This window comes from Delphinus delphis, chromosome 2 (assembly GCF_949987515.2).
Source record: "Delphinus delphis chromosome 2, mDelDel1.2, whole genome shotgun sequence".
NCBI classification, from domain to species: domain Eukaryota; kingdom Metazoa; phylum Chordata; class Mammalia; order Artiodactyla; family Delphinidae; genus Delphinus; species Delphinus delphis.
In genome coordinates, this window is record NC_082684.1 from 98493160 (window position 1) to 98519247 (window position 26088).

Here is a 26088-nt window from a genome sequence, read left to right on the forward strand (position 1 = left end):
AGCCTGCACATCCGGAGTCTGTGCTCCACACTGGGAGAGGCCACAACAGTAAGAGGCCCACGTACCGCAAAAAAAAAAAAGGAATGTTAAATTAAGTATAGTGCCCCTGAAGGAAAATACCCAATATTGGATACATGTATTTAGAAAGTGTAGGACTCTTAAAAGTCACGTGCTTTCGACATACACTTTGTTTACTAGTTTTGACCTACATTTGTAAGAACACATATCTTAAGTTGTTTGGATACAACTGCATATATGTATGCTCATGTATGTATAAATATTCAGTGTTTTTCTCCCTTTCCATAAACAAAGAAGACATCAACACTCTTCTATATCAGTATTAATAGTAGAGAGCCATTTTTTCCCTCAAAATTAGAAGTCAGTTTTCAGGAAACCCTTATAATCTTTGTGAATTTGGTTTACCTTAATAATATGCCTCTAGGACAAAAACAAAAACAAACAAACCAAAACCACATATATTTGTGGGCTGCATTTAAAAATTTTCAATACCACACGCCTTAGGAAGGTAAACATTTACGAACAGAAAATGTAAAAGGACCCATTAAGGGCAGTTGATGAGAAAGCACTGGGGTAAAAAAGCAGTCACCGGGTTACCCTGATGTGTCCAACACTTCAGTGGATGTGTTAAGTGGCTGACTGTACCCTGACTGCAGGGCCTATGGGAAGCCCAGGAATAATGGTCAGGAATGTCCCTGCTCCTTACCAGGTAGGCAGGACAGACAACAGTCTCAAAGTGGGTGGAAATTTGAGTTTAAGTGCCAAGGACTCCAAACAGTGTAGGCATGGAAGAGTTACTGCAGATGAGTGAACAGTGTTGTACATCCTTAACCACTGGGCTTGCACACTGAGTTAAGTGTCATTTCATTTTCACCTGTGCTTTTTACCCTGGTCCTTGGCTTGTCTGAATTGCTTTGCTATCCAAGTTAGTTTGCAACATGAGCACATTTTCACATTGTCTTTGCATATTGATTTAAGCTTTGATTACTCATTATTTTTTCTTATTTCAAATGGAAGGGGTTTTTTTTTCTTATCCTGTGATTGTATGGAGTGTATTTTGGAATATGCATACTTTGTAAAGATTACCTGTAAATACACACGTACTCGAAAATCCAGCAGAGATTGTGGGTTCCAAAACTAAAGCAGAGATCTTTGTTTACAGCGCCTTCCACTTCTAATGACACATCAGTGGGTAGAGGATTGTATACATTATGCTTCATTATTTACCTTTTGAATAGATGTGTTATTAATAATTGCCACGTGATCAAAGTTGGGCAAAATGTTTAGAAAGCATAATGTTTCCATAAGTTAGGAGTTTGTACTGTCATGGTTATTCTTATTTAATATTAGGTAGTGGACTCATCAAAACTTTATCACACACATTATATGCCAAGATTGTCCAGATGTTTTATTCCCAGTAGTTCAGGGTAATTTTGACCTTGAAAGTGATTTTGTTCACAGGAAGCCTCAGTGTTTGCTGGGAGAATTCCTGTAGCTCATTGGTCTCACAAAAAGAAGTAACCATTATACAAACTTACTCAAAATAACTAGCCTACTACACGTCTTCTAGTATGTTTTTTGCCCTCCTCCCCCCACCCCCCCAAATCCTTTAACTGCAGGCCTTTTCAGGACAGAGCCATTATTTTAGAAAGCAGGATTTTTAAGTTTATATGTATAAATATTTAAATATATATATTTATACATATAATTATATAATATTTATATATGTTATATATATTTATATATGTATAATTTGAAGATAAAATGATATAAAAATCCTAGAATATTCTGCATCTTGCAAAACTATAAGAGGGAGATAATATTCAGTCATTTTTATCTTTCTAATAAAATCTTTGTCTCCATTTTATTACCATTACTTGCCCAGATGGGGCAATTTGTTTAAGAAAGTCACTGGACTCATTAATTTAGGCACCACTTTATGTATATCGTTAAACATGGTTTAAAAGTGAGAATGTAACTGTTATTTAATCTTTCATTCAGCAGTTGTTTAGTGATAGGGGTTGTGTCTGTTTCTGGCACATAGTAGGATCTCTTGGATGAATGAATGGGAAAATAAAAGTCAGGGTCACTTCCATGGTGTTTGGGAATTTTGAGTAGGAATGAGTATGAAGCTTATTTAATAAGAGCCAAGTGAAAGCTGTATTTTGTACCATTTCAGAGGTGATTCAGTCTTGGACAGTAGCAGTGTGCTCTTCAGATCTTGGATTTCCAGAAGGTCAGAGTGCCCCTTTGATACTGTGTTCTTTCCCATCTGAGAGAAGAAACAGAGGGCTGTGGTGGCCCCTCATTTCAGAGAGGAAAACGAGGCTTACATCACCGTGCCTGTGACAGGCGGCCTCCTGGCCAGCATCTTGGGCTTCCTGAAGTTGCTCGGGGCCCTGCTGGTGGGAAAGGCAGGACAGCTGCAGGGAGCAGCGTGTGAGCCTACCTCTGACCCTGACCGCTGGCTGACCCGGGGCAGGGGTGGTTTTTGAGGGAAGTGAGTACGTCTACCAGGGTGCTCCTAGTGTATGGATTTGCGCAGAGGACCTGACCTGGCCCAAATCCCTGTAAACATTTATAGGTGGTCTGGGCTTGCTGAGGGGGTCGCCAGTTTTATTTTCTGTGTCTAAACTTACCCTCTGAGGTGGCCCAGGAACCTTTCTGAGCAGGAGCTGACCAGCTTAGAGTTGGGGTCCATCCACCCCCCTCCAACCATGGTGGTCTTGGATCCCTAAGCTAGCACTTGGGTCATTATGAAGTTCCAGGGATTAGTGTGTCGATTCTGTAGGGTAACATGAACAGTTTGATGAATGACGACTAGAAGTCCCAGGTGTCCTTTGGAAAAGCCCAACAGTTCAAAAAGGGACACAGATGACAGATGTGACTGCCTTGGTTCCTGGGGCCAGTGCTGGCAACCAGTCTGCAGGTGCACATCCACCAGTCTTGCCATCGAGGGGATCAGGTGGTGTCGTTTCCACTGAACAAGCTATTCTCAGTCCATTCAAAGTAATCAAGAATGTTGAGGAGGGTCTGCCTGCTTAGGGGAGAAAATTATCTAGACTAAGTTTTTCAGAATTGGTTCCTTCCACAAAAACAGGAAGTCATTCTTCATACGGTCAACAGTTCTTTGTAAACTAGAGTAACGTTGGTAAGAAATGTCAGTTTGCAAATAAATCATACAGTACAGAGAAACTTATACGTAAGCATTTACAGAGTTTTGAAATTTTTTATTAATTATTAGCCAGTAGGATTCAACATATTCTCATAGGTTCCTTAACTCAGTGGCACAGTGGAAGTTTTTTTGGGCCTCGGCTGTCCCTGGGGTAGAGTGTGAGTTGGCACTGAGGTGCTGTGTATGCTGATGGAAGATTAAATAGTCAAGGGAAGATACAGGGGAAGGTGAGCAGATTTCCTCCTTGAAGAATTTTATTTAGCTGAGAAGAAATGGGTAGAAATTGAATTTCAGGTAAATAAAATGTAAGTCAAACAGTCACTGATGGACAGAAAGTGCATTCCTAACAAGCCCACTAAAAAGCTGCCTGGGGACCAGCAGAAGCAAGGATGACAGTGTCTGGACTGCTCATCTGCGGCAGATGCTGAGCCCGGCCCCATCCTGAGTCCTGGTGGACTGGGAGAGAGAAACACACGAGGCTTGTGTAGCCCAGGTGGCTGGCTGTCAAGAGACATCATGTTCCCCCAGAGTCGCCTGCGCACAGCCAGCAAGGTTCAGGGGAAATGCTCCAAGCACTTTCCTTCAGTTGGTTATCTTATGTTCAGACCAAGAATGCTTTCTTGGACTCAACACTTTGTAGATGTCTTATTCCTTTCTTTGCCCTTAGTGAAGCAAGAAGTGATCACAGGCCAGAAGAGTAATGGGGACAAGATTGTTGTTGCCACAGAGAAGATTGCTAGGAAATAGGTCAACTGCATAGCGGAATGTTGCAAAAACTGAAGTGTTTTTAAAACTCTTCACAGATATCTTCCCTATCCCAGCCTATTCCAAAATAACTAATTTTGTGGCACTTATGTTTTGAGATTCCACCTCCCAATGTATGATAGTTGCCTCAAGAAATTTCACTTCTGCCTCCCTCCATGTTCCCTGTATTCTGTAGCCCGTGTCCTGGGGGACTGTCACAGTGAAGCGTCTGTCTTACCATTGTGCTCTTTAGACAGTTGAGCATCCGGCTTCCACAAATCAGGTTTGTCTAGATCTATGTAACTGACGTGCATCGTGGGATTGATCTTTACTGGATCACATGTACGTTTGTAGAGGATAAGCTTTTGGCAGAAGACAGAGTAGTCAGCTAATTGCAGCACCAAACAGGTGTTACAAGTTGAGGTGAAGGTTCTTCCCTTCCTCCTTACCATCGGTGAGGATTCATTCTGAAGTTGGTAAAAAGAAAAGTAGCTGCTACGGTGGAACAACCAGAAACTGCTGGAGGAGATAAAGTGTGTGTACTTTCTCCTTGCCCGGTAATTTTTTTTTAAATCCGCAAGATACACTTTAGCATCTTTTATATTTTTCTTCAGTGATTCTTTTACTTGAAAAAACAGAAGTCTTCCCACACAGACCAATATTCAAAATCTATTAACAGTTTGTGGGGATGGGGAAGGAATCACAGGGTTGGGCTTTTCTGTTTTTTTTTTCATTTACTTCTACTTAAGCACTTAAGCTCATTGTGCCAGAAATGGTTTTTTAAATTTAACTGTGGAGAAAATATGAGTGTGTGTGTACTTAAATATTTCTTCACAAGAGAAGGGGCTCATTGGGGTTCATCCAGCTGATGCGATGGGTTGATGTTTTCCTGCGTTTGGTCCATGCATGTTCCTGTGACATGTAATTTACATAAATGCTCTGTAAATCTTGTGTTAAAAGGGCCTTGTTCCTGCTCAAAAAAAGCAGTTTTTGCCTTGGTTCTGCCTCTAAACAAAAGAGCTGTCCGATTTTTGAAAGGGGCCCTTCCTCTGCCCCCTACACATGGAATCTCCAGCAGGGTGGTCCTCACGGCTTGAGGCTCCAAGTGGTGGATGTATTCGCTTTGTGCCCTATCCAGTGATGATGGGATGGAGGATGTTCTTACTGATGAGGAGTTTACAGTGTGAAAGGGGAACGTGGTTGCCTGAAGCCAGGAAGCTAGTGCACAGAACCTAGACCTTGTTTACCTGTGATGCGCTCACCTGGTGTGACGTGGCATCCTGGGACTGCAGGGCTCCCAGTGGGGGCAGTGAGACCCCACGGGTGGGCACAAGGAGGAGAGTGGGCTTCTGAGTAAGTGGAGGACTTGGTGCTCTGGGTTGAGGGTCTGCCTGGGATGCTGGGTGAGAACAGCAGCCCCTCCCCAAATGTCGGGAGAACACGAGCACCCTTCAGCGTGGACTGGATGCCCTAGTTACCAACCTACCGCTTCACATTCAAAGAGAAATTTTAAACCATGCTTCGCTCCTAAACTGTGTTTTTAGGCTTAATTAAAATTACCTGATTCTCATAAGCCCTGTTTTCTTGTCTTAGGATCCTGTGGTGAATCCCCTGCTGTATTTCACGTTGAACTTCTGGGTTCTTGCACGTTTTCTCGCGCGCACGCTGCAGCTGCTTGTCATGTTGCGCTTTGCCCAGTCTCCACAGAACCAAACCCCTGCTCCCCTCTGTCCCTTCTCGCGTGCGCATTCCTGTCCTCCCTTACATCCCTCTGCCTCTCCGTAGTCTCACCTCTAAGAGGGGAGCCCTCTGGGTCTGCTCTGCACCCCTGCTTTCACTGGAGGGCTCTTGAGGCTTTGTAGATCCGAGTCTGGCTCCTCATTGTACAGATGGGAAAACTGAGGGCTGGGGAGGTTGTGCTCCTAGCCGACTTACAGCTGGGTAAGTGACCCTCTGGGAGCCAGTCCCCACTTCCCGAATCCAGGTCTGTGCCTTCTCCACACACAGGGTTATGGCTGCTTGTGCTGTGGTTTTTCTTACTGTCAGGTCACATGTGGTCAGGGCTGGGCCCTCCCTTCTTCGTTCATCCCGGCTGATGGCTCAGAGGATGTCGTCCGAAATGGTCAAAAGGGGATGAGCCAGGCACATACACTCTAGAATTGACCTGGAGTTGGACTGTTTTCTTTGGGAACCTAAGGATAGAGGTTCCATATGGAAATGTGCGTTATCAAAGGATCAGAATGATGAAAATCACAAAATGCTGGTGAAAGAAATCAGAGTTAAATACCTTGTTCATGGATCAGATGATGCAATGTGTAAAGATGTCAATTCTTCCTAAATTGATCTGTAGATTTAAGAGAACGCCTATCAAGTTCTCAGCTTTGTGGTAGACATAACAAACTTTTCCTAAAATTTATGTGGAAAGGGAAAGGCCCTCGAATAGCCAAAACAGCTTTGATAAGAATAAAGTAGGAGAAATCATTCTTCCCCATGCTAAGGCTTCCTGTGTAGCCACAGTTGTCAAGAGTGTGGGTTAGACCCACAGAGCAGTGGAATGGGGTGGGGAACTCAGACCTACACAAAATGCCCAATTAATTTTTGACCAAGGAGCAAAACGAATTCAATGGCGGAGGGATGACCTGTTCCATAAATCATATTGGAGGAATTGGACATCCATAGGCCAAAAAAAAAAAACTAGACCTGAATCCCACACCTTATACAAAAATTAAGGATCATAGATCTCAGTGTAAAATGTAAAACTACAAAACATCTAGCAAAATAGAGAAGTCTTCAAATCTGAGGATGAGGCAAAGAGTTCTTAGATTGAAACTAAAAGCACAGTCCCTAAGATGAAAAATGGATAAATTGGACTTCATCAAGATGAAAACTTCTGTTCTGTGGAAGACTGTAAGAGGATGAAAAGATGCTGGAACTGGGAGTGCCCCTGTGTTTGTAGACCTGCACTCACCCTTCCTGACTCTGACAAGTGTCAAAGTTAAGTGGTAACATCCGGACCTTACTGGCTAGAGTTAAGATTTCAACATAGTCCATATTTAAAATATATATTTTTCTTTCTGGTCATGCCATTAACTAAATGTTTTGAGGAACTTTATGGTTATTCCCATAAACGTACAAATCCCAATCATGTTGAGAGTTTTTTTCCATCATCCTGAGCATTTGAATAAGCGTTGGTGATTTTATAATCCTAGAGGAGAGTTTATATTTATCCTGATTACCTTACTTAAAATATCCTTATAGAACTCAAATTTCTAAATTTTACATTGGAAATATGGCATAAACCTGAGAAAAATGAAAGAGCGATAAATCCACTCGTAAGATAGTAACAAAGGAAAACACAGTAATTGGGAAGTGATGTGACATCTCGAGATGTGGGCCCAGGCTCTGGAAGGACGTGAAGGTGCTGCTGATGGGTTTGCGCGCAGTCCCGGAGCAGCCTTCGCCAGGCTCCGAGGACGAGGCCCCATGGTCTCACCACCCTCCTAGTGGTAGGTCAGTGGGTGGGGAGCGGGCGGGCGCTGGGGACTGAGATCCAGAGCTGAGAGCCGCTGTGTGGTCGACACAGGGAGAGCTGATGGCACCCCAGGTCCAGTTACTGTGGCGGGGATCAAAGAGAAGCGCGTGGATGCCTAAGAGGTTGGGATTTCAAGTTTCCTCGGGGTTTCTGATACTCTGTCATCTGCTGCCTTCGGCCTCCGTCCCCTGGAGCCATCCTGCTCTTCGCATGTACTGCTGGCTGGCTCGCCCAGCATGGAATTCTTCCCGCCCAACTCGGAGCAGGTGCCGCGCCTGGGAGCCTGGTAGTGTCCTTCACAAGTTTGCACGTGTAGTAGGTACCACATGAGTACTTGCTGGGTTTTTAAACTATGTTTTCTTCCCTATTTCATGCTTTCTGAGACGTTTCACGTTCTGTGTATTTGATCTTTTCAACTACGGTGGAAGGTGATAGGTGTTATTACCAATATTTTATCACTGAGAAAGATGAGACCAGAGAAGTTAGCTGATGTATGGTTTGTGTTCAGGGCGAGGAGAGGTTCCCGGTCTGCCTGCTTCTACTCCCCTGGACAGGTGGGTTCTTGCCAGGACAGCACAGTCTCTCTGCAGAAAAGAAAAGCTTCCCACAGAGATGACAAATGTGCCTCCAGCAGCTGGGTGGGAGGGAGAAGGCCGTCAAGGGTGCTCCCTAAGCCTTATAAAGCCAGCGGCTTAGGAGAGAGGCGTTCTGAAGGTTCCTGACAGCCATAAAATTCCAAACATGGAAATGATTGCTTTGTTATATAAACCATTCGTTCCAGCATTAAATAATAAACTCCTGACACCAAGAATGGAAACCATCCCTGTTAGGCTGGTCTGTTTACTCGGCGCTTACCCAGCTGTGGAGGTGGCTCTGGGGCACACACTCCCCTCTTGGGGGTATTCCTGGCTCTACGGGTTGTCCTATTCTGACCCAACACCCACAGGGCTCTGCAAATTCCTGTGGGGTCCAAGTTTGCCAGAATGAGGCCAGGATGGAAAAAGAGAGGAGCTGCAGTATCACCTCCCTTCTTGCATTTCCTAGGCTGTTTTTTCCTTCGCTTTTCTAAGACTCAGGGTTTGCCTGGAAACTCTGGACTACAATATGAGTAAGAAAAAGAATTCTTCCCAGGGTGGGGGCGGGGCGGGGGGGAGAATGGTCTCTGTCTTAGTGAGATTCAACCGTACATTGGGGGCTTTACTTGACTTGCATTTTCAGTTCAAATTTATGACTTGGCTGTAAATCTCTCTTTCCTTTGTTACAGAACACATGAGAACTTTAATTTCTACTGTTGTAATTCTTGGTCTTATGGAGCTTCTTTGTCCAAGAATAATAATATAAATAACGTTTTTGATAAAGTAGAAAGTGTCTCAAAAAATCACTTTTATTTTCTCTTCACTGAAGTTACAAACGATTTATGTGTTTACTTTTCTGTCATACATTCTTATTCCTAAAATGAAAGGAGAGTTAGATGGGTGTCTTGAGTATCAAAGCATGGAAAATACACTCTTTGGAATTTTGTATGGGAAATTCTCAAGCAAGGGATCCTGTGGTCCATGTCCTTTAACATCAGCAACTGTTTGCGCCTTTTCAAGGAGCAAAATGTAGATGCAGCATGGGCGAAGTGATCTACGTGTTTCCTTGATAGTGTTCTTTTAGCTTACAGGTTGAAAGAATACTAATTAACCTGCTGTAAACCATGGAATAGTCTTTATAGATTGATAGGTTTTAATAAAGTCTTGCTTAGAAATGTGATGTGGAGTAGGGTTCCTCTCTCTCATAGCCTTTCTGCATTGAGTTTACAGAGTTTCATCCTGAAGACTGTGTGCTCATTACAGATCCAAAGTGAGGAGCAGAGGGGAGGAGCAGCCAAAGTTGGATGCTAAAGCATCCAGCTTTAGCCTGAATGGATGTAAAGTGAAGAGAAACACTGTGTTTCCATGGCGATACCATGGCACTGATTGTAGGTCAACCTCAGGCAGAAACGAAGGAGGGGCTCTGGGTGGATGGAGTTGTGTGTAAAGCTAGCCAGCTTCTGTCTTTCCTACCCATCTTTCATCTATCTTCCTTCCTTCTATCAGTCGTCTATCTGTCCTTTCAATTTATTCTTTCTATCTCCATTCATCTACCTCTCTTATCTGTCTTACTATATTATCCTCATTGGTTGCTTCAGAACACAAGATCGCCCTACTTATATAAATTTGCAGTGAGTTTGACATAGATAGTCTTTTGGACCTCAGTCTACCAGATGCTAAAGTAGCTCCAGAGTTAAAAATAACTGGACTTTCTGCGTGGAAAAGGAAACGCAGCGAGGACATTTTAGCCCTGATGCTTGGGACGCCTGAGGAACCTGCTCCTGCCGCAGACGCTGGATCCTTTACGTAACACATGAGCCAGGCTGGTGTTTCACACACTTTAATAATGGAATAATCATCGATTTCCCTCTGTCCTTTCCCCACATGGCCACTAAACAGTTAAATAATCACCGGGCACTTTCCCTGATTATGAATGCAGCATCTGTCCAGTCGCTTATTTGAAGTCGTTCTGTATGTTGGTGTCTGCTGCTCATTTGTGATTAACTCCATCAATACGTAGTCCTGGTCTGTAAAACAGAGGGGTCATACTCGGTTCTGTAGGACACTGACCCGTGAAGGTGTCACAGCCCGGCTTTGAAGATAAGCCACTCGTATGTGTTACAAAAACAAACTGTAAGCAGCCATCTGAGGCCTCATGAGACTTGTGCAGGAATCTGTGTGGCCAGAGCTCAAGGCTGGGATGTCACTGAGACAGGGCAGGGGCTGGGGGCATGGAAACAGGCAGTGGGGTGAGAGGTTGTCCCTGAGGAGGGCGTCCGGATCAGGCGGAGAGCTGGACAGGACATCCGGTGGCAAGAATGCTGACCAGTGGTCACAGAGTGGAGGCTCGAGTGGAGACTCTAGGTGTGGCTTTCATGGGAAAAGTTCTGGACTTGGACAGAGGTGGTTTTCTTCATAGATCTGGGGGCCTGGGCAAGAAACATAACCATTATTTGCACCTCGATTTCTTACCTGTAACATCAGTTGTTATAAGGATTAAAAGAGATTATTTAGGACGCATAGGACAGGGCCGTGTAGTTAATACTTCTGGCTATGCAGGCTGCACGCTGTGTGTTGTGGTGCTTGCCAGGGAGTATGGCTGTGTGCTGGTAAAACTTTATTTCCAGAAACAGCCCACAGGCTGGATTTGTAGTTTTCCAACCTGTGATTTAGATAAAATTCGTGGGGTGTGGAAGTTATTCAATAAATAGTGTCTCCCTTTCCCTCTTCTAGGTTTCGAAAGATGATAGCAGCCTGGGATTTCTGAGTCATATCTGGAGGTTCTCTGAGCTGACTGCTTAGTGGCATGATTTAGTAGTGGAGCTGAAATAGAACACCTGCGTGGAGGTACTGACTCCGCCTCCCACCCAGCCTTTCTGAGTCTGTGGGGTCAGGAACCTGAGTGGACGCCCCTGTGAGGCCGACATTAACATCTCCCCTTTAAAGAGGAGCTGTGGCTTCACGCGGAAAGCGCCTGTGTTCCTTTAGGCCAGGATCTTAACAGCTGGAGCTTTCCAAAGTAAGACCACATTTAAAATGAGAGTGAATAGTGAGTGTCCTTTGAGGTTGGCTTCAAGGGAGGGACCCCCCCCCCCAATACTTAAATGTTCATCTGAGAAATTTTTAAAACTTGAGCTGAACTTTGTCTTTTAATATTTCGACTAGCTTAAATGGTTGATCCTCAGCCTTTACTGTATGTCTGCCTTTACTAGTGGGGTTTTTCTTTTCCTATAGATTCTTCTTGTTGTAGCCTTTTCTTTTCCACTTAGAGAAGACCCTGTAACATTCCTTTTAGGGTAGCTTCAGTATTGATGAAGTCTTCTAGTTTTTGCTTGTCTGAGAAGTTCTTTATCTCTTCTTCAATTCTGAATGGTAACCTTGCTGGGTAGAGTATCCTAGGTTGCAGGTTTTTACCTTTCAGCACTTTAAATGTATCATGCCACTCCCTTCTAGCCTGCAATATTTCTGCTGAAAAATCAGCTGATAGCCTTATGGGGGTTCCCTTGAATGAGACTCTTTGTTTCTCTCTTGCTACCATTAGAATCCTCTATCTGTAACTTTTGCCATTTTAATTATGATATGCCTTGATGTGGGTCTCTTTGAGTTCATCTTGTTTGGGATGGGACTCTCAGTGCTTCCTGTACCTGGATATCTGTTTCCTTCTTTAGGTTTGTAAAGTTTTCAGCCATAACTTCATCAAATACATTTTTACCCTCTTCTCTATCTCTCCTTCTGGAACCTCATAATGTGGTTGTTAGTGTGCTTGATGTTGTCCCAGAGATTGTTTAAACTGTTCTCATTTTTAAATTTGCTTTTCTTTTTACTGTTCTTCTTGTGTGATTTCCGTTATTCTATCTTCCAGATGACTTATGTGTTCTTCACTATCACCTAATCTGCTTTTCTTTCCTTCTAGTGTGTTTTTCATTTCACTTATTGTATTCTTCAATTCTGACTGGTTCTTTTTTAAAAAAATATTTTCTAGTTTCTTACTAAAATTCTCACCATGTTCATCTATTCCTTTCCCAAGTTTAGTTAGCATCCTTATTACTAATGCTTTGAATTCTTTATCTGGTAACTTGTTTATTTTTGCTTCATTATCTGTTGTGAGCACAAGTCATGTCTTACCCCCAGGGTGTGCTGGCAGCTCTCAACTTTTAGGAGGAGGGGCTGAAGATGGAGGGGTGAGGGCTGCAGCCAGGTGTGAGCTGGGCTTCCCCTCTGCTCGATGGCATCAACATCCTGTTGGGGCCGGGCCAGGTCCCAAGTTGCTGGAGCAGAAGCCCTGAGGGTCAGTTCCAAGCCGGCTCCATTCCCTTTAAGTGTATGTTTTCCACGCTCCCCGCACCAGTCGCGTCGCCCCAGCAGTGCTGAAGCAAGAGGTGCCTGTGTGGGCTCTCAGCGGGGTTGGGGGGTTTGGCCACTGACAGAGGTCAGGGCTGCTTCTGACTCGCCACCTGTGTAAGCGCTGCTAGTGGTTGCCGCCACCCCACTCAGTCGCTGCTTTGGGTCTGAGCTGCTCTGAGTCTTACAGCTGGGCCCTCTCCCCATCATGAAGCAAGCGGGACTGGAGCGGTCGCTTGGCTGAGGCTATGGGAAACCAGCAGCTGCTGGAGCAGCCCTCGCTCCACCCTGCATGGGAGCAAGCCGGCGTGCACACTCCTCACCGTGGAGCCCAGGCTTCCCACAGCCCTCCCGTTAGTCCATGGGCCCTCCAACCAGCCAAGGGCACTCATCTTCACTGTGTCAGACCCCAGCACCAGGGAGCCTGATCTGTGGCCAAACCGCTCACTCCCCAGGGCAGATCTCTGCTCCTGTGATCTCCCTCTTCCTCTGAGTCCCCTCCGTGGGGCACAGCTCCTGACCAGGTCACTTCTCTTCCTACCCTATTCCATGTGGCTCTTTCTTATAGCCCCAGTTGTACAGGAGTCTTTCTGCCAGTCTCCAGTTAGTTTTCAGTGAGAATTGTTCCACATGTAGATGTAGTTTAGATTTGTTCATGGGGGGAGGTGAGCTCCACATCTTCCTGCTCTGCCATCTTGATCTCCTCCTCAAAACTTAAGCTGAACTTTGGGTGAAGAACAAGCTGGACGGGGCTCGTTCATCAGGCTAGGATTTGATGGCAGGACTGTGCAGAGCAGCTGTGGGGTTGGCTGGGAAAGGGAGAGCACTGGAGGGAAACACCCGGTAAACAGTAGGTGTCTACCCTGTGCTCAGGTGGCCTCCCAACAGGCCAGTATGTGCTTTTCCCACCAACACACCCCCCACACACGTGCTCCTTTCCCTGTCTCGTGCTTCTGTTTTCCTCTAGGCAACCCCTCAGGGAGCAAACTAGTTTTGGGTTTATAAAATGCTGAGCAGCAGCACAATTAGCACAAAAAATAGCTTTCTCGTAGTTTTATTGTCTTCAAAGAGCGGTCAGTGTGTTTTAGCACCAAAAATGCTCAATAGTCAATAGCGGGCTGTGTTTTCATTTATTTATGTTGTTTACAGCTCCATGTGCATAAACTAGTCATGTGTTTCGTGGGCTGGACAAGACTGCAGTGAGCTGTGAGCTGGTTGGGTCAGGGTGCCCTCTGGTTTGATCAAATGTAGCGAGCACCACCACCAGGAAAAGCGGACTTAGCAACTTGTGTGTGACTCATTATAACTTTTCATTTGTTTGCTGTATTTTTATTGAAACTTTAGTGTTTAGCTCTTTTAGGAATGATGGCTTGGTCAGAATATTAGGAAAAAAATTAACAGTTTCAGAAAAATTCAAGGGCACAAATCAGCATTTTGGGTACATTCGAGCTTGTAATTGGGAAAGGCTGTTGCACGTCATAAAGGTTATTTGTCCCAGGTACTTGGCACTTGGGGAAAATGCCAGCCTAGCAATGGCTCTTGAATCTCTGGCATCAGCAATTTAATTCCTGTTTTATTGATAAGCTTCTTTCTCATATATTTTGGATTCCATAGGTCCTATGTTCTCTTGCTTTGTTTTATCTACTGTTTCATTTCATCTTAGACACTTATTTTCAAAAATACGCTAGCAGTAAGTATAGTCCTTGGGACCGACACGCCTGATAAGAAAAAAAGTCTCATTAATGGAGGAAGATGCTAATCAGTGGTGGTTTTGGCCAGCTCTCACTGGGGTAGACACCTGCAGAATCCATTGTTGATTGAGTTAATGAGAGCCGTGTAGATCGGGGAGGTTTCCTGCCCCACAGATGTGAATAAGATTGCAAGAATCTAATTCTGGACCCCATCAGACCCAAAACCTTGTGAGAAGGGGCCAGGGACAAGCATGTGTGCGCGTAGTGAAGGATTTTATATAACTTAAATGAGTATTTATTTGTGAGCAGAGGAAATGTCAAGGTGAATGATATGAAGTGCTTTCTTCTTAAATTATAATTATAAGGAAATAGAAGACACACACAGATGTGACTGTGTCTTCACAGTTGAGTGTTCAGCTCTACCTGTGAAAGCATACTGAACTTCCCTTTCCTTCTCTTACAGGTGACATCACACAAAAAGGATATGAAAAGAAGAGATCGAAATTGATTGGAGCCTACCTGCCCCAGCCTCCGAGTACGTAAACCTTGATGAGTAGCATAAAGCATCCCATTTTAAGAGTTAACTGTAACACGCGAGAGAACAGCTGAGCACAAGTCCTCCCTCAGTCCCCAGTCTGCATGCAGATCACGCCATTGAGGTGGCACTAGGCACATCCTACTCCTTTGTGTGATTGCAGGATATTTTGTGAATTTAGAAGATACATACGACTTTTCTATAAATGTGCCTAATAAATTTAATAGGTATTTTATTCATAGAGCTGCAGTAATATGTTTGATTACTTTAAAATGGCTACAGTCATAAAAAATATGAGAGCATTTATGGTTTAAACATGACTTTTGTCTTAGTAAGTTAAATTTATTGATAATGGTTTAAATTAATCCAAGGTTTTCGTTGACGTCATTGGTGCGGGGTGGAGGGCCAATCTAGAAATCTAGAAAAATGGTGTAACATCCTGCCTGGTATTATAAAATTGTAAAGGTTGGTTGTTTCTTGAAACGTGATTGTCAACGTAATGGATTCTTCCCCAAGTACAAATCCTGTTTAATTCCAGCGTTTGCACGTGTGCAAGTGTGTAGAATTTCTGTCCTCAAGCTGGGTTCTGTACATTTCAGGGAAAGGAAGATGATACTGGGCTGCAGTTGTAACACTCCGTTCTGATGTAAGCTCAGTTCAGCCCAAGGGCAACCTTGAGAATTTTCTGGGCATTAGGAATGGCTTAAAGCTAACACAAGTCCTCCAGGAGGAAGGACAGCAACAGAAATAGACTCTCCAGTGTTCAGTGTTGGAACAAATGTGAAGCTCTGCTGAGCCGCTTCTGCTAGAAGAGGTTCAAGTCTGCATGTGCAGGCCCAGCGCAGGCCCACCGGCTCTCCGGGCTGTGACACAGCCTCCAGTGCTGTGGGCGCAGAAGGAGTGTCCCCACCTGTGGCTCACATTCCAGGACACTTAACTTGTGTGTTGAGTTTCTGCTGCTTTTTTAGCTTTGTTTGGTTGTGTGTGATTTCTTTCTTTTCTCGGTACTTAAGAGAGTTAACATAAAGATGGACTGGCTGCGTGGGCCTGCCTTAGCTGACGGCCTGGGTTTTCCTGCTGTCTAGTCTGTAAAAGGAAGAAGCTCTGCGCTGTCTGAGTGGATGGAACATAAGTGTGTTGTCTAGCTGACCCCATGTGTGAGAGACTTCAGAGCACACGTGGGCAGACGACTAGATGTGGTCTCCCCGCTTTCCTCCTCTCGTGCTCCAGCAGAGCTGTTGTGATGAATTCCTGTCTGCACTTGGCCCCTCCTGGTCTTGGAGGAAGGCTGGCGGGGAGACTGTAGGCCCTTTGGGTTGCTAGATTTTATTGTCCGTGCCTTACCAAACAAAAGTGAAACAGAAGCAGTTCTGCACCTTCCCAGAAGATGGCTCTGGAGCTGTGACAGTGCCAGGAACGTGGCTGACCCGTGTTGCTGAGCGCTGAGGGTGGCCCTGTGTGGCGTGGTCCCTTTGATGTTCTTTATGCTGTTCTGCATGGGGTCGGCCGCTCTGCTCGGTGCTGTAACAAATTTAAAAAAAACTAAAGTTTGAATTAATTAGTTTTTTTTCAACTTGTTACAGCAGCGAATGGAGCTGCCGTGGTCCGGTGTAGACTGCAGCACAGTGAAGGAGCCCCGAGAAGAATGCTGCAGGCTGGCAACATCGGGGTGTGTGACATCCGAGACGCCGCGGTCAGAGAGCGGGCGGCCAGCACCGCAGGAAACCGGCCACTGTTTTACTTTCGTTTCGGTGAGCGCACTTAACTGAGAGAGAGAGAGAGAGACACACACACACACACACACCCCCCACGGCAGGGCACGTTTGCAATGGACTGTCCACCTGATGCCTTTCTAAACAGAAGTGAGGGCTCAGCCTTGGGGGAACATAGGAGGTCCTGTTTCTGAGCCCCTGTTCTCCATTTGAACTTGTGCGACTTATCGAGGCCATAGTGCTCCTTGGGCAAAGAGCTTGTCACAGACCCCGGACCATGAACATCCTGCTGACTCAGGGCCCAGTTTTTGAGTGTTTTCTATTAAAATATAATACTCGGTTTTTACAACCATAGTTTTGCATTTGGAGCACCACTTACAAAACACTTAAGAGAGAAGAATGCATGACAGATCATACAGTTCTTCCTAAAATTGTTGATATTCCGCTAAACTTTGTCTCATAGCCAGAGACCTGGGTGAAGGATGAACTCTAATGAATCCTGACCTCTGAGATCTGCTTCAGGGAGTAAGGTCTGTAGCTCCGTGGTATTCCTATCTCCAGAGGGCAGTTACGGAGTTTTGAAATTGAAAAATTGAACCAGTTAATCATAGAGTGTATTCTTAGAGGTCGTGATCCTATTCAGAGGTCAAAATTATTTTAGTGAGCAATATTTTGAATATAAGAAGCCCAAAAAGATGAGTTCAGTGCGCCTTTTAGTACAATAAGGAATAAGCATTTATAAGCTTCAGGGTTTTACCTCGAATAAAAGGCATTGTTTGAGAATCAGGTACAGACACTAAGCTGTTATGTCACAGTTGACCCCCAGGATCTTAGAGGAGGGAACCCAGCCGGGTCTCTCCGCTGTGGCTCTGCCCTCCTCTCCATGCCGGCCTGCTGACGGGCGTGATGCCTGTCTGTGTGGGGAAGAGCGGAGCGGTGGTAGGCGGGTGGTGGAGTTGGGCATTAGCTGCAGGGGCCCCGTCGCAATTTCTGTATGCTTCACTGCTGCACCTGCGGATGTGTGAGGCTGTGAGAGCTGCTTGGGAACACTGCTCCCTGGCCCTTGTGGCCACGCCATTCCCACTGGGAAGGAGAAGGCAGGTTCACCCATGATGCTGGGATTGGGCGACCAGATGCCCAGGTAGTTTTGCAGTTCTTATTGCTGATCTGTATTTCTGAGAAGTTGCCCCGGATGAATGGTCACACGTATAAGACTGTCTCTGGGAAGCAGTAAGGAGAGCACGTGGATCTAAATCAGAGAATTCTTTCTTGACTAGGTCAGTCTTAGACATGATTCTTTTGGTGTAGGATCTTTTTTTTTTTTTTTTTGCGGTACGCAGGCCTCTCACTGTTGTGGCCTCTCCTGTTGCGGAGCACAGGCTCCGGATGCGCAGGCTCAGCGGCCATGGCTCACGGGCCTAGCCGCTCCGCGGCATGTGGGATCTTCCCGGACCGGGGCACGAACCCATGTCCCTTGCATCGGCAGGCAGACTCTCAACCACTGCGCCACCAGGGAAGCCCTGGTGTAGGATCTTTATGAGAAATATCTTGTTTTCCTTTTTAGTTACCCTTATCCTGCCATACACTTTTCTAAAAGTAGTTTGTGTTTTGATGAACTTTACTTCTTTTTTTTTTTAACATTATTTTTATTTATCAGAGAAAAAGTTAAGACTTCTCTAGAGGGACTTCCATGGTGGCGCAGTGGTTAAGAATCCACCTGCCAATGCAGGGGACATGGGTTCGAGCTCTGGCCCAGGAAGATCCCACATGCCACAGAGCAACTAAGCCCGTGCAGCACAACTACTGAGCCTGTGCTCTAGAGCCCACGCTCCACAACAAGAGAAGCCACGGCAATGAGAAGCCTGCGCACCGCAACGAAGAGTAACCCCCATTCAACACAGCTAGAGAAAGCCTGCGCACAGCAACGAAGACCCAATGCAGCCATAAATAAATAAATAAATTTATATATTAAAAAAAATTGTTTAAAGACTTCTCTAGAAAGTATTCTAAAGATATTTCAAATATACTTTGGAGATTTGTTTGGGACACACGATTATGAATTAGGATGGCTTCCACAGCCTTCAGCAACAGCTGAGCACCCTAGTCTGAGCTCCCAAGCATTACCCCATCCGAGGCAAAGTGCTGGGGAAGCAGGCTTTTTCCTGATTTTCTTCTCTGCACAGAAGTGAGTGACTGGGGAACCCAGTCAAAGATACGCTGTTTTCAGGGAGCACAGTGTTGAATGCTCACCTAAAGCTGGATGAGGGAAAGTGTGCCAGAGCTAGAAAGAAAAAAGAAAATTATGTATTTAATGAAGTAAGGGGTCAGAATATATTGAAAATCATTATCAAAGAGAAAATATTATTCAGGAGAACTTACTTGGTTCTAGTTGTCTTGCAGTTTTTCATTAGTCTTTGAAACTATATATTTTTCATTAGTCTCTGAACCTGATAAAATTTATGAAAATAGAAGATAAAATCCACTCTCTACCACTCTCTCCAGGGGTATCTTAATCACGTGGTGTTAGCTTCTATATGAGTCTTCACTGCTTTCATGACAAGGCCATGGTGATGTGAGGTAGTAACATTCCAACATTACCATAAATAGTGAAACTTTCCTTGACCAAATAGTCCCTCTATTCTCATGATGCATGTATTGGCTAAATATTACTTTCCACGTGATTGGCATCAAATGTTTCTGAGTGGTGAGTGATTTATATAGATCCAGTCTTCTCCAGGCCCATCTCGCCTCTCCTCCAACAGCAAGCGTCTTGTGCTCAGTTACAAGGACTTACTGTGACTGTGTAGTTGTGAAAATCTTGGTGAATTCGGCTACCGTGACCAGAGGGCAAGTCTGTCTGTTTCCTTCCTGCTCGCTGGGGATCGGCTGTGGGATCCACGTGAACAGCCTACTCAGAGAGGAGCCTCTCTTGGTTAGGGCGAGTTTATTGTCCACTTTTGCTCTTTTGGAGAAGGCAGACGGCCCCACCCGGAGTGCAGACTCGTCTGCATCAGAAGGGCTTCACGGATAGCAGCCTGACCTCTCTTCACCTCCTCCAGCCTACATCCGATGTCACACTGCATGTGAGGCATTCTGTACGTGCTTGTGCCCTCTGCCTGTACCTGTGCATCTTTTAAAGCTCAGTGCAGTGTCACTTCAACAAGGATTTCTTGCCTGATCCCTGGGGTTAGGACAGGCCGTTGTGTTTTATATTCTCCAGAAAATGAAGCTTACTGGCACTGCTGTGGTTGATCGGTTCTGCTTCTTCACATTAACAACTGCTCTGCTTCTCTGGTGCCAGGTGCACAGTTTGGTCTATATTTTCATCCTGCCACAGAGTTTGTCTCCCAAAATGCAGCCCTCATTTCCCTGGGCACAGCAGTGTGTTGCCTGTCTGACCTGGGTTGTAGGGACACAGAGCTGGTCCTAGGGGACTTCTTCGGCCATGCCATCTGTTCATGATGGATGGGGTGTAGCCTGCAAAGTTAAATGCCAGAAAAAGAGAAATATGAGTAGTTAAATCAGGGTGGCCTGCGACTTAGCATGAATTCTTTCCAGACTGAGTTGCTACAGGAAATGAACTTTCATCACCTAAAGGTAAATGACCTGTATCCTAGGTAAGCCCTGGTCATGATCTTGATACACAGCTTGCTACTCTCAGTTGTCTAAGTAGTATTCTTATTTTATCACACACAGCTGGTGATTATTGATGGGTTTCTTCTTCTTTTTGGTGGCATGAACCAATCAGGTTCCTCCCCCAGACACCAGTAGTTAACAGGGAACAGCTGAGACTCTACGGAAGGTGGAGCTGGGCATGGAGCAGGGAGAGTGGTGTCTACTTTGGGTCTGGCTCATATGGGTTTTTGTGGACAATCTATAAGGAAAACGCAGAAATCCGAAGCCCTGATCCTGACCATATATTCTCATTGCCTCCGAACTTCCCTGCTGAGCAAAGCCAAGTGCTGGGATGTGGGGATGAGACACAGATGCATGATGGTAGGGGCTCTTGTGAAACCCTGAACTCCAGGTCATCTGTACTTTTCCAGGCATGAGTCCCTACGAAAATTCAAACATGAATAGGAAAATGGTTAGCAAATTTATACTGATTTATTGCAAGGCTTCATGCGAATGGAGGGTAAGGTAGACACAAGAGGGACAGTAATGTAAGAATCAGGCCAGCATGGTCAGCATGGTCAGGGAGATGTTACAGTGCTGATGGTGAGATTTCTGTCTCTTTTGTGCTCTTCTCATTTGCGTCAGTATGAAGTGAATGTAGTAAATTTCTCACCTGTACTACAGTTGTCCTGTTTATTTTCTGGCAAACTCCTTGATGGTACTTATGTTAGAAATAAGTGCTGTTGTGTGAAGGAAAGTATAATTAGGTGCTAGAAGAGAATGGGACAATTCAAAAATTGTTTTTGTACAAACTTGAAATATGGAAAAATCCTTGTCAGTTTTACCAACTGCCTAAAGCATGTTTTCACTTAAGTGAGAGCCCTTTGGGTGCCCGGTGAGGTCGAGGCACCCTGAGATCCACGAATGCTGTGTGCAGGGAGCAGAGAGCCTTGGGTCACGGTGAGGGTCCTGGGAGTAGCAGTCACTCCTGTATTAATGTGTCCATGGCTGCACCCCAACACATGTGGGAACCGAGGTTCAGAGGCTGCGCGATTTGTCCCATTACGCAATTAGTAAAAATAAGACCAGAATTTGAATCAAGATGTTTGTTTTAAATCTTATATACTTTTTTATGCAGGTTATCTCGTACACATCCTTCATGATTTCTTTTAAAAATATGTTGAAAACCAAGGTTTTTCAGTGTATTTCCCTTACTGTCTGAATTTAGAAATACTTTTTCTGGCAGGTGTCTATACTGCAGGTCTTCTGGCCTGTAGTGCACCATTGTGTCTGGGTGAATGGACCAGCCCCTGTGGGCCTTATTCTTAGGTTAATAGGAGGATTATTGTGATTTCTATTATCTAGTTTACCATAGCGTTAATGAAATATCTGCATTTATTTAATAATCTGAAATTGGTGGGTTGTTTAGGTGCCAGAACTATATTGTTAGGATTTTCTTTGGGGAACCTTTCTTTTTTTATTGAAGTAAAGTTGATTTACAATATTATGTTAGTTTGGGGGAACCTTTCTTAAACATGTGTTAGAAGTAATTGAAGTTCTAATAAAAATGGCTTATTTCTCTGCTTTCTCTCCCTTGGGCTTAAACAAAGTTTTTACATATGGATGGGAAAAAAAGCATTTGGAGGAGTGAATAGCGATAGGACAGGGCAAAAACTTGGGAAGAGTGTTTCTGTGTGACAGGAACCTGGAGGCACGAGTGGGAGGTGGCTGGCGAGGAGGGTGTGGTGGAGGGAGGTTGGCAGTCAGGGAAGGAGCTTAGGGCTCGGTTCTGTGGTCCACAGGGTGTAGAGACATGAACCAGTCAGAGCCCTGCTTGGATTGAAGAGAGAGACTGACATTCCGGGCTGTAGTGGCCCTGGTGGCAGAGAGGGTGCTGGGAGCTGCAGGTGGTGTGTGACTGTGAAAGCACCCGGGCAGGGCTGAGCGCTAAGCCTGGTGACCTTTCTAACCTTGAGGATAAAGTGTAGGGTGGGGAAGAGAGGAGTCCCAGGGGATGGAGGTGTTTGAGGGAGTGGAGAGGTGGGGTGCCATGTGCAGAAGTGTGAGGGCCCAGGAAGGCGCACGCTCAGCAGCGGGACGAGGTATGTTTTGCTCTCTCCTGTGCTGTCCTTTTGTTTCCTCTTTTCCTCTTATGCACCTCTGGTCTTCTTCCTCTGATGAGGAGTTTTATTTACAGTCCCGTGGCAATTCTAGAGGAAACAAAAGCTCTCTGAGATTGTAGTATATGAATTGATGAGTTGCAGCACTCTGCACGAGCCTTGAAAATTTCACTTACTGGTTCAGCAGTGCTTCCTGAGACCCTCCTGTGAGCCAGGGGCAGCACTTGGCCAGAGGCAGACAGCGAGTCAGTCATTGCCTTCTCTGGGCTCTTAACCTGCCCCTGTCCCAAGCAAGGATCGATGTGTGCACACCTTCATGTCACACAACCTCAGCAGTTTTCACCTGCTCTGAGTTTGTTCCTGGGCAGCAGTCTGGAATTGTAGGAGTTTCCATCTCTCTTTATAAGAATGCTCTTGAACAGTAGTTTTGTGGTGAGATCACAAAAATACCTCTCCATGGATTCAAAGTACCAGCTGGACTTGGTCCATGTAACCAGTGATCATTGCACCTGGAGTGCAGCACTGAACAGCACGTAGCCTCCGCTTCAAGGGCCTGGCCTCTGCTTGGGCTCTGAGTGACAGCAGGTACCCAGGAGCACCAGGAAAGGATGCCCATCACAAATGGAAGGGCACTAGTGAGAGTGGCACAGACTGCTTGAGTTCAAGACCCAGTTCTGGGCCTGCATTTTCTCTCAGTGAAATGGCAGAAACTTATGTCATATGCCTATGTTAATAAATTAGTAAATATAAAGTGCTTGCACTGCTGTAAAGCGTTGGCTGTTCCTATCAGTCCTGCCTAAAGATGGGAAACTGAGGCTCAGGGTCGGATCGTGATGGCAGCAGATGGGGCTCCAGCTCCAGAGCATGGCGGTGTCCCCAGTGCATTTCCTCTCAATTTGTGTGGGATCTGAAGCTAGTGGTGCTTAATAGATGTTTGTCGGAGAAGAGATCCAGTCTTGATCTCTGTCTCATTTTTGCCTGAGGAGAATTTTTTATCCCCCTTGCGTTGCGTGTTTCTGGACAGTTACCCCACCCACCTTCCTTGGGATGCCTCACCTTGTGTCGTAGACACACTGGTCATCTTGTGGCTTTCCTTTGAGCTAGTTTTCAATCGTGCCTGAATGTGAGACCTCAGCAGTGCTGAGTACTGTGTTGTAATTATGTGTTTTACTAATTATTCGTGATTAGCCTTACCAGGAGGGAGCCCATCCCAGCAGCAGCATGTGGTCAGCTCCTCTTACTGTGGGTCATGGGCCATGGGTTATACTACCCCGGCTTCTCTTGTGGTACCAGGTCATTCTAATTTGGAGTTGCATATGTGACTGAGGTACCTTTAAGCTACCTCAAATTTCATTTACAGTGAGGTCAGATAAAAACTAATGATTGAAATATGCACACTTATATTTTAGTCTCTTTTAATGTCCTGTTGCTGGTGACCTGTTGAAGCTATTCTCCTTTTGTCTAATTTATTCATTTCTTTTTAAAACTTGGGTTGTAAGCTCTATTTTTCAGCCTATGAGAGTAAATGTTCACAGTGCTTGTATGCAGACTTAGCTTTCTGAAGACAGATGTGTAGGGACTGCAACAGGTGAGAACTAACCTACAACTCTGTATAGCTGGTCTGTAAGTGCTATGACTACACTTCCCAGAGGAAGTATATGACAACCTAGGGACCTGGAAGGGGTCAAGGTTGAAATTAATTCCAAAAAGCGTATTTGAAAGAACTAGACGGGTAACTACCGAGATTGAAAGCTAGATGTGTGTGTGTGTATCAGGCACTGTTTAACCTCAGCAGCTCAAAGGTGTACATTTAGCTCTGCTTCTTCCCAGAGCTGCACTACGATGTCAGTAAATGGATAAAGTATAAATCCCCAGGACAAGAGAATGGGAGAAATAGTGATGTGTTTTTAAGCTATATAAGGTAGATAATTAGAGGCTCCTTATTTAGCCAAGGGGAGGAAGGCAGCAGATGAAGGTGCTGATGAAACCACGGCGGGGGGTGGGGGTAGGCATGGCATCTAGGGAACAGGCGATCCACATCCTCCCCGTTCCCCCAGAGATGTTTGCTCTCTGGAGAAAGGGAACTAAGAGCCTCTGGAGTTGGGGACACCTGGCAGTACTGCCCCCAGAGGCCCTGAATCAGAGCGCATGTGCTGGAGAGTGAGAATATCTCCAGCTAAACACTGTGAACACTGTGTTTAGTCACAATACAGGAGACCGGACGTCTCTTCTTTGGGTAAACGGAACAGCCCAGGTAAAAGACCTACTGGAAGTAGATCTGTGACGCCCCTGCCATAAGAAGAAACGCTTGCTTGCATCTCCTTCAGTGGGATTAAAGGAAAAGTTATAAAAGTTGACACAGGAGAAAAGAAAAAAATAAACAGATTTTACATAAAGATTATAGTATCAGAATGACATTTAATAATTTAACTTCTTTGACAATAATTGACAGGAAAGGCAGTGAATATAAATAATTTTCAAATAAATATATTTATACAAATAAATTTAAAATTTTTAAATTTACAAATAATTTTGTTTAGAATTCTAAGGTTCAATATGAACGTAAATACCAGGTAACTACTGTTTTCATTATGAGACCTAATAGTAGTCTTTGATTTCATAAATTCTGTGCATCTGTTTGACAAAAATACAAAGTAATTTTTTAAAAGATTTGAGACAATAGCTGGAGGAGACTTGGAGCTGTGAACAGTTCAGTGACAAGGACTGTTAATTAGCAGTGTTAATACGCTTGCTAGATGAAAAACCATGGAACCTAACCCAGGCCTGCAGTGCAGGTGTCTTTTGTGCAGTTCTAACATAGCAAACGTAATATGTAGGGCCCACAAACATTCCATTAAAAAGTGAGGTTCAGAAATCACCAGCATAGGAGGGATATCAAATCTCAGGGACGAATAGCTAACTCTCATGGAGCCATCACAGAAAACCAGGGACCAGACAGTTTTTTGCTAAAATTGCTCTTTCTGGTTTACTTTCTCCTGAGCATTACTAACCCTTTTCTGAAGAAGCAACCATTAATCTTTAATACTCAGGGCTCAGAATTACTTTATTTCTGAACTGTAGTGATTACATCTTTCCCGTAGTACCTAGTTTTATCTAAATTGTGCCTCTGACTACTCTAGTTCTGAATAGGTATCAAGATTGTTAGAGTTAGGTCAGCTTTTGGCCAGTATCATTGAATCATTTTTATCTGACCATGTAAACAGTTTTGGTAATTCTTCAAAGCCATATTGAAATACAACTTGTTCAGTTGTTTAGCATCAAATGGAGTCAGATTGCAGAGAGTTTGAAATTTTGAATGAACAAAGATGAAAGTTTATGCTCCATCCTGGTTACCTGGATTATATTATTAAAATATCCTTTAAGACTTATTTGCAGTTGCTTTTAATTTAATGATAAATGTAATTTAAAGAATTATTGCTTGTAGCTTACTCTGCATCATGGCACATGACATAACAGGCATTTGTGACGTGAAGGAGCCTGGACCGGTGTTTCTGAAGGCTGTAGTGTCGGGGCCCTGAGTCGTGCCCTACCCCGGATACTTCTTCCTTTCCTGTTCATTGTCCAGGATGTCCCAGCCCTCCATGCCCACTCCCCTGTGTGCTTCAGCTTGGCTGTGGGAAAGCAGAGAGTCAGAGATTTATTCTACCAAATGATTTGTTTTGCAAAATAAGTTAACTCCAGCTGCCAGTAAACCTCTGCTTACTTTGCTGTTTTCCTCATTAACCCAGGAGTGGATCAAGCGTTGCCTCCAGAGCGCCGGGCTCCAGTTACTCCTTCCTCCGCCTCTCGCTATCACCGCCGAAGGTCCTCAGGGTCACGAGATGAGCGCTATCGGTCGGGTAAGGCACCAGGTGTGGGGTCTGTAATGTGGGTGATGGTGAAATGAACGAGTGGGCACATGTCTGCAGAAACGGTGTGAGTATGAGGCAGTGAGTTTGGATGTCCCTGTGGTTGGTCATGTGGCCCACAGATGCCATCTTATCTCAGACACAAATATACCCTCTAGGGT

General features: G+C 44.8%; 1 protein-coding gene across 3 annotated transcripts in view; it reads left to right on the plus strand.

The window, feature by feature from the left end:
- DIP2C (disco interacting protein 2 homolog C) overlaps nt 1-26088 on the plus strand; it is a 359853-nt gene that overhangs the window by 158950 nt on the left and 174815 nt on the right. For 2 of the 3 annotated variants that reach the window (XM_060005263.1, XM_060005260.1), the window contains exons 2-4: nt 14540-14611; nt 16195-16362; nt 25808-25918. In XM_060005263.1, the coding sequence (XP_059861246.1) occupies nt 14540-14611; nt 16195-16362; nt 25808-25918 (351 nt within the window). The remainder of the gene's footprint in view (nt 1-14539; nt 14612-16194; nt 16363-25807; nt 25919-26088) is intronic. The other variant, XM_060005261.1, reaches the window with a different exon arrangement.